This window comes from Nesoenas mayeri, assembly GCF_963082525.1.
Source record: "Nesoenas mayeri genome assembly, chromosome: 13".
NCBI classification, from domain to species: Eukaryota; Metazoa; Chordata; class Aves; order Columbiformes; family Columbidae; genus Nesoenas; species Nesoenas mayeri.
The window spans coordinates 13821235-13829821 of NC_137550.1; the positions used below are offsets into that span (position 1 = coordinate 13821235).

General features: G+C 50.5%; 1 protein-coding gene across 1 annotated transcript; it reads right to left on the bottom strand.

Annotated features, from left to right (window-relative positions):
* Positions 1-263: 263 nt before the first annotated feature.
* On the bottom strand, positions 264-8307 carry LOC308045305 (endothelin receptor type B-like; the record flags this gene model as incomplete). Its single annotated transcript, XM_080352528.1, has 7 exons — positions 7793-8307; positions 4477-4589; positions 3802-4006; positions 2978-3127; positions 2101-2234; positions 1366-1474; positions 264-413 (listed from the first exon to the last, which is right to left on the bottom strand). The coding sequence occupies exons 1-7, from the start codon at positions 8240-8242 to the stop codon at positions 264-266; spliced, it is 1311 nt and encodes a 436-aa protein (XP_080208654.1). The 5' UTR covers positions 8243-8307.
* Between the last annotated feature and the right edge of the window lie 280 nt (positions 8308-8587).

An 8587-nucleotide genomic window follows, 5' to 3' on the forward strand; every position in this document is an offset into this window, starting at 1 on the left:
GCTGTAAGTCACTTGGTTTTCCTGCAAGGAAATGAAAAGTCCTATAAGGATCTGGATCGCCTTCCCCCCCTGACCAGAGGACAGATCGACGTGGTTCAGAGGCAGTCCCAGGGGTCCATGAGATGCTGCAGCTCCTTCCAGGTGGGTTACGACATGAAGGCAAAAATGATTCAGGCCCAGCCAGGAAACGGCCGGGCGAGAGAAATGGAGGGGTCCTGCCGTCTTGGCACAGCACCTTCTCTCACCCCGCGGGTGGCATCGCTTTAGGAGGAACTGTACTTGTTACTCAAGCGGGAGCTGCTCCGGTCCAGCCCAAACTCCTGCCCATTGGCTTTCCACTTCCCAACAGAGCCCTTCTCATCTGTCGGTGTGATGCTCAGAGCTGGCCTCTGGCACCAGCAGCACAGGCAGGACTGCAAGGAAACAAGAAGATGGAGAGAGGGTTTACAAGTGTGGGCTACAGAGTAATAGAGGAGGAAACATTCCCTTCCTGAGGTTGGCAAGTCAACCTGCACAGTGCCAGAGGCACAGCCTGCACTTCTGAGCCTTGCTGTCCTACGGACCTGCTGGGAGCAGGTTTTCTGAGATAGGGATGGTGTGGATTGGGAATGAAGATACCAAAATCTTTGGTACCTTTTGCAGTTGTGCTTCCTTGTCCTTGAGGGACAGAAAATACGGGTAATGCTTAGCTGGGCTCAACTTTTTGCCACAGCAGCTGGGAGGTGACTCCCATTCCACTCCACCCCATCCCATCCCATCCCATCCCATCCCATCCCATCCCATCCCATCCCATCCCATCCCATCCCATCCTCTTCCTTTCTCAAGGCTTTACTGCTCCTGAAAGTTATCTCCAAATAACTTCTGCTTGAAGTTTAAAGCAGGCTCAGTCCCTGGTTTGTGGGGATACTTCTGATTCAGAATAACAGGGACTTTTTTGGCTTGTCCTAGGTCCTGCATGGGCAAAAGCCTCCTCATAGCAGGGCAGCAAGCTCTAGTGTACTTGAAGCTGGGAAGAGAAGCACCTGGCTGGGGAAAAATTTAGGAGGAGAAATATTATCAGTATATGAGGAAATAGGGGAAGGCTGTGGGCTGCTGGCAGCCCCTGCATGTCCCTGATGGGGCATTTGTGTGGCAGCCAGGAACTGCAAGGTCCAGACCCATCTCTGCTTCTCTGCTGCTGCTTGCTGGGTGTGTTTGCCAAACCACTGTCCACCTTTCTCCTCATCTCATAAGCATGGAAGTCCACAGAGGTGCGATGGAGGTGCCTCTGGCTGTGCCGTGCCTGATCTGTGAGAGCTCGTGCCCGTGGGACCAACATCTGGGAATGGTCACCACAGCCAGGAGCTCTGGAGGGGTCAACCCTACCTGGAAGCAGTTCTTGAATTTCCGACTGACGAAGTAGAGAGCCACAGGGTTGATGCAGGAGTTGAGGGAGGCCATGTTGATCCCAAAGTAATCCATCACTAGGAGGAAACTGAGGAGGGAGGGGAGAGAAGAGGGTGGATGTGTTGGAAGCTCACGGAGAACTGAGGGAGGGTTTCCAAAATGCTGCTGACTCCCTGGCCTGGGAACCTGTTTCCATGGAGGGGCAGTGACTGACACCATAGAGGTGAACACAAAGCAGCCCCTCCTGTGATTGGGCAATTGTGCAATATTTTCTTTAGAAGAGCATTTCCTGAGGAAACCCAGAGGATGAGATCTGATGACCCTGATGTTCTCAAACTCAAGCACAGCAGTGCTGTCTGGCCTGAACTGGATTTTGGCATGACAGCGAAAGACAAGAGAGGAAGACAGGCAGTCTCCAAGTGTGCACAGCCCTCAGGTGTGCGGCAGTCCCTTCAGCCCTGCAGGGAAGGTTTCTCTGCCCAGCAGACCTCTTTAAACCATAGCTTTATAGAGACATATCAAAATCTAATTTCTTCTCTTCTTACGGTCCCCCACGCCCTTTCTCTGTGCCCCTCAGGAGAGCAATGCCACCTAGAAAGGAACTATTGAAAGGTGTTTGTAAGGCAACTCCACCAGCCCACGATGAGCCCAGCAGAACCTCTGCTGGTGCCCGCGGGGGCTCCCAGCACTGTGCCCCCCTGTTGCTGCCCCTACCTGAGCAGTTCACATCTGTTGGGGTCCGTCTGGTCATAGATGGTCTTTTTGAGGATGCGGCTGAGGTGGAGCGGCAGCCAGCAGAGCGCAAAGATCACCACAAGGCAGAACACGGTCTTGGCCACCTCCCGGCGCTGCAAGGTGGGCAGGAGAGAAGGGATGGTCTGGCTGAGTGTTGGAGAGCGGGTGGAACAAAGCACCATCTCCCCGTGCTGAGCAAAAGCCCTTCAAGCAATTTCTGTAATCCAATGTGGGCTGGGCACCCACCCCTTTTGAGTCCAAAGCACAACCTGCAGCTCTCAAATCCTTCATCATGTGGAGGACTCTGAGATCCAGGCTGTAAAAAGGGGTAGGGTACCAGCAGCACAACATGGACCAGATGCCTTCGCACCCCTTCCCACCAGTGCTCCTAGTGACTTTGCTGGGGTGATACTCCCTGGGACATGGGAGCCTCATCCATCCATCCTTCACACTGTATTATTATTACAACTGGCTGGTCTGCCTCAAGGGATTGTTCTGCACAGTGTGGGAGGGGACAATGAACTATTCTTTTCCCTGCACCCCTTCTCTGTGGTGTGGCATATTCAGCATTTGGTCCAGTTTGTTTTGATCTGGGCTGGCATAGCACAGCCAGAGATAAGTGACCATAAGGATTTGAAAATCGAGCTGGCCTGTGGCCAGAAGGCCGGTGGTTTGGGTTGTCCCTGAGACTGGAGATCGTAGAGCTGAAGGCCCATCTCCCTGCTTTAATCCATGAGTCTACATCCACATGCCAATATCCACTGACCACTGTCAGCCTGTGTCAGCTTGTATGTGTTCTCTCCTTCAACAACATCCCTCCTGTTTGGGAGAAAAAAAGCCTTCCTGGTTTTCTTACCCGTTTCATGTGGTCATTCAGAGCAATTCTCATGCCGTTTCTCTTGCTCAACATCTCGCATGACATGAGGGTATAGAAGATGCCAGTGCATACCAAGGGGAGGCAGAAATAGAAGCCGAAAAGCCACCAGTCCTTCACATCACGGTAGAACTGCATGTGAAAGAAAAAGCAACTGGAAGCTGGAGAAGGAGAGGGGTAACTGGGGCATGAACTGACCCAGTCCCTGATGCTGATGCTGATCTGTATCAGACTCTTCTGATGTTTGAAGGTGTAACATGCTAAGGGCACACGGGATTATATTGCCCCAAGGCTGATACACATGTTTAACCTAAAGAATTAAAGGCTGATTTACATCTGGCTACCAGCCCAATCTAGCACTCTTGGGCAAGAGACAGTTGCAAGGAGCTTATTTGGTAGACATGGTGGGATAAGTTATGATGCTTTGTAAGGGTCTTCATTCCCTTGCTCACCCTTAGCTGACCCTGTGATAAAGGTTACCCATGCAGACTGTTTGTGGAGATGCTCTTTGACCTTCTGGGACAGTGTGGCAGGTTCTGAAACTTCCCAAGATGTGTCATGACCTTCCATTGTGGATGGTGAAGACAAGATACAGCCTAAGGACCAGCTGCCTGTTTTCTGGCCCCATATTCAAAGCAAGTCTGCCCCATGTCACTACAATGCTGAGTATTCTGTGCTTCGTCTGATGTTGCTCTCCCTGTGTTCACCCTGATGATTAGGAGAAGCCACCTACAGAAGCAGAACACCCTGGTTGCCCTTGTCTCCCTCTCCCTTGCACTGCAGCTGCGGTGGGACAGAGTACCTACCATCATGAAGCTGGATTTCTGTTCGGAGGCCAGCATGCACACCCACAGGTGCTGTTCCCAGTAGCTGAGCTCCACCATGTCAAAGGCGATAGCTTCGGGGACTGCAAGCACAATGGCCACTGCCCAGATCAACACCACCTCCACTGCTTTCCACATGGGGATTCCTATCCCCTGGATCCGACTCCAGGACGCTACTGCTCGGTACCTGCCCAACACATGGGAATACAACAGGAGCAGATTGGAGTGAGGAAGGAAACCATCAGGAAGGGGCTGAGAATGTGCAGATCAGAATTGACCCCAAAGGCCCTTTCCCTTACACCTTCCTCCTCCACCCCTGAACCTTCCCCTTCAGTGGAATGGGAAAGACAAGAGACAGGGTCTCAATGGATGGATGTGATGGTAGGCTACCCTTGGCCAATGTCTGCTTGCCGTTGGGGAGGTGTCACCATCACCCACCACCTCAGCAATTATCCCAGCACGTCATGATCCTCCCCTCAACCTTTTCCCACAGTATTTACTCTGTCACCAGAGTCAGTTCCTTTTGGATTTCAGCTCTGCATGACAGCACCCTGTCGCCATCTCTGAATCTGGCCTGGGACAAAGCCACCCTGCAGTCTGCCTTTTGGTTTGGTTACAAAGAAGGGATGTGCTATAGCTGTAGAAGTTGTTTCTTACCTGTCGATGCTGAGAGCACAAAGGCTGAGGACCGTGATGCCCACCGAGGCTTTCTGGATGAAGGGGACCAGCTTGCACACCTGCACACCAAAGGGCCAGTTCTTTGCCAAGAGCTGGGGAAGAACCGCAGGGTTAACAGCCTGATTCGGCAAAGCATGTCTGGCTTCCCATGATAGCAGGTGGTTACCCACAAGGTGCGAGAAGCCCACAAAGAGCAGCTGAAAGCACTCCATTGGGATTACACCGTGTGCACTCTCCAGTATTCTGTGTTGTACTGGGAACCACTTGTTTCCCAAAGGGCTCATGGTGAGAGGAGTTGTCACACAGATGGAAGGATGGTCTAGACACCAGGTTCTGAATCCATACCCTGAGTGTTTTTGGATGAATCTGAACCCTAAATGCCACAATGGACTTTGGGTTGCTTTCAGAGGGAAAATGGGTTGATTTCCTGAAAGAGCCAAAATCCAGGAAGGACAGCTTCTTTCAGGTGGCTTTCAAAGCTGTGTATAATAGTCTTAAGCCCTTATCATACTCTGACCCTCTACCACACTTAGATTCTTTATAGAACACATACTCTGTGACCCCAAGCTCAGCTGGGGCAAGCAGAGAGTATCAGTGGGGACAAAATATCCCGAAGGCAGCAAAAATCCAGGTCACTCACTTATAAGAATGGGACTGAGCCAGGGTTCACAACCCTTATGCCCCCATGACACCTGGAGCCTATCCTAAGCTTACTCCTACTCAGAACCATCCACCCGTATAAGCTCTTGAGTCTGGTCTCAGAAAGAAGACAAATCAATCCAGAAGCTTTCCTGGAAATCAGAGTCTCAGGCAAAGGCAACCAGCCAACCCTCCCCTTTCCTTTGGTCTGCAAACTTGGGTAGTCCACCCATCTCATCTGTCACCATGTCATGAGGAAGACACAGCACGAAGGAACTGGGCTACCCTTAGAACCAGGTTGCTCAAAGTCAGTTTGGCCTTCTTAAACAAGCAACAATTTCTCCTCCAGGAGGTGGTTGGAAGCAAGAGAGGCAGAAGGGAGAGGGGTGGCTCAGGTGGCCTAGGGAAATCCTGAACCTCACTTAGGAACTATCAATATAGATGTAGTCAGAGCAGGGAGTCCCAGCCCTGGAGATTTGACCCAGTTTTCCTGTTACAAGGCAGGCAACACCAATGCAAGATGCTATCCTTAGCCTGGACAAAATGTCTTGACTCTTCTTTGTGTTGGCTGCAAGCTGTGCTAGTTGCAGCTCCAAGAGACGACCAAGTGTGTCTCCAAGCCAGCAGCTTGTGTGAACAGGAGGTGTGCTGTAGATGAGGTCTTTGGTCTAAGCCATGAACTCTGCACAAAGCTCAGTGCAACCCCAGTTCTTGGCTGGCCAGGATGCAGAGCTGGGTATAGAGCCCGTGACTCATTTATCTGCTAGATTTCCTCTGTGGGGTCATTCCTACAGCCTCCACCTGCTCCCACATGCCCCCTTGTTTTTTTAATATGTAGGATCTTCCTACAACAGAGACTTGTGAAATTTGTCAGAATGGGGCAAACATCTCCTGAAGGGATGGGCTGTCAGACCCATGTTCTCACAGTCCCATTGTACAAGCCTTCTTTCTTTGGGAACGCAGGCTAAAACCAACCCAACTGCCCCGATATTGTGGGCGATGTAACCATGACAGATGGACTTTGCAGTCCAGTTTCCCCAAAGCTGAGGAGCATTTATGTCCCGTGGAGGCAGGCCTGACATATATTTTGCTGTTACTCTGTTCTTGCTAAATGTACATTGCACGACCCAAATTCTTTCCCTGGCCAGATGGTGCATTTCCCATCAAGCGTGGCAAAGGCAGAATTAAAATGTGTATCTTCCCTCCCTTTGTTTTGACAGGAGACAAATACTGGAGGGGCTTTGCTGTTCAGGTTTTTGGGGGGCTCAGCTGTGACCATGTTTGTTCAGCTGCCTCCACAGCCTCTGCCTGTGCAATGCACGCAAGGCAGACGTGATCCCTGGGAAAGCTGCTGGCACTGCAGCCACATTCCGCAGAGTGTGTCTCCCCTCTTGGGCAGAACAAATCATGCCTTATTCAAAGCAAAGGGTACCCATGGGGTGAAAACGGAGATGTGCTGCATCCCATGGGGTGAAACCTTCCCCTGGGTCTGTGCTACTGGCCCCAAGCTACTCTGTTTTATTGCATATGAGTGAAACAGTGAAACCCTCTGCATGGTTCCATATTCTTGTAACAGTGGGCATTATCCGGTCCATGGAGAACCTGTTTGTTTTGAGCTAAAAAACCTTCATAGTTTTCAATCCATTTTCACTTGAAGAGTGTCTGCTCACAGTGATCTGAGACTCTCTGCCGGCCACATCTGGTTGTTCTCACTGTCAAATTATATGCACCTTCTACCCACTGCAAATTTCCCTGCCCTCTTCCCCTGCCACCCAGCCTGCTCCATCCAGGACCCTTCTGCTACTCAAATTCCACTTTTCAGGCTAAAACTTCCCTTTGACAAGCAAATCTGTCCAAGTTCCAAATCCTTCACCCCATGGCATCCCTACCAACACTTCATAGTAACCTCTGGCTCCAGCCCACCAAAACCTGTGTCAAATAGGCGAGAAAGAGCTGCGATAGCCCAGACACATCTCACAGATCTGACACATCTTCTGCTCTTAGCTGGGGTCTCAGGCCCACTGCCCACATCTGCCCCATCCTTTCTGCCTTCACGCACCATGCAGAGCTCAGGTTCCCCTGAGTATTTGTTGTGCCTCTTCTCTCTAGTTTAGGGTCTCCTTTCTAGTTTAGGGGTCAGTGTCTCTGAAAAAAGCCCCTGTTTCATAACACAGTCATCTTCCTTGTTCCTGGATGAGTCTTCTCATTTAACTAAAATAAAAAAGATATTTGCTTGAGGCTGATTGACTGAACTGTGCTGGGAGAAGTGTCCCCAGTGCACAAGAACAATGATTTTTGCTCAGCTGAAACAAACATTGGATTGTAATGTCAGGAGACTGCAAGTGATAGCTTTTTTTTATTCTAAATGTGGTTTAAAAGATCTGGGAGGCTGTGTGCTTGTGTGTGTGTGTGTGCGCGCACAAGACAGCTGTAGCTGAGAACACCTCTGCTTTCCTAGTAATGTGCTCTCAGCTTTTTGTCTGTTTAGGTTTTTCTCTTCCTTTGGAGAACAGGAACACCTTCCCCCTCTCCCTTGCAAAAACGGAGCCTACAGTAAAGAGTAGAGGATAGATATTCCCCAGAGCACTGAGGCAGGTGGGAGCAGCACCACCCCTGTGATTGCCAGGCTTCCACGGCACTTTCTCATGGAACCTACCTTATACACGTTGATGGGCAGAGCAATGAGGATGTAGAGAAGGTCTCCGAGTGCCAAGCTAGCAATGAGGACATTTGGCCCATTCCTCATGCACTTGTTCTTGTAGATGATCCTTAGGAGTGTGGAGTTCCCGATGATTCCCACTATGAAGATGGTGCAGGACACAATGGTATTGATGTACTTGAAGATGTGTCTGATATCTGCAGGCTTCAGGCACACGGGCAGCAGGGGCGGCTCAGAGCTGGTGCTCCTGGGGAGGCTCTCTGAGATGTTTGATAGCTTGGCATCCTGGAACAGGCTTGACTGGACCAGACTATAAGTCTGCTCCTGGCTAAGCACCTCAAAGGGGATGGTGCTCTCCTGGAACGCCTCTGGGGTCTGGCTGTGGGCCCTGGAGAAGAGGCAAGTCAGGAGAATCGCAAGAGTCATGGGAGTTGGGATTCTTGCCATTGAGGACCAAATGGCAAAGCTGGGTGCAGAAGTCCTCGCAACGCTTATGGGATGTCCTTGGTTGGGTCTTGGTTGGGTCTGCAGGTGGAGAAAGGAACAAGGGAGAGAGCTTGGTCAGCAGAGGAAGGAGGGACAAGACAAGACTAAATGAAAGCAACGGATGGACAAAGTCTGTCATCACAGCAATCAGAAATAATACTAGATTAGATCTCATCTGGTCAAAGCACCTGACTGCTGTGGGTGGGAATCTTTGCTGCTAAAAATTAAACATGCCTGTTCAGTAAAACAAACTAAAAGGAAAACAAACAGTATCTTATACCTTTTACACAGCATTTCAGCAAATGA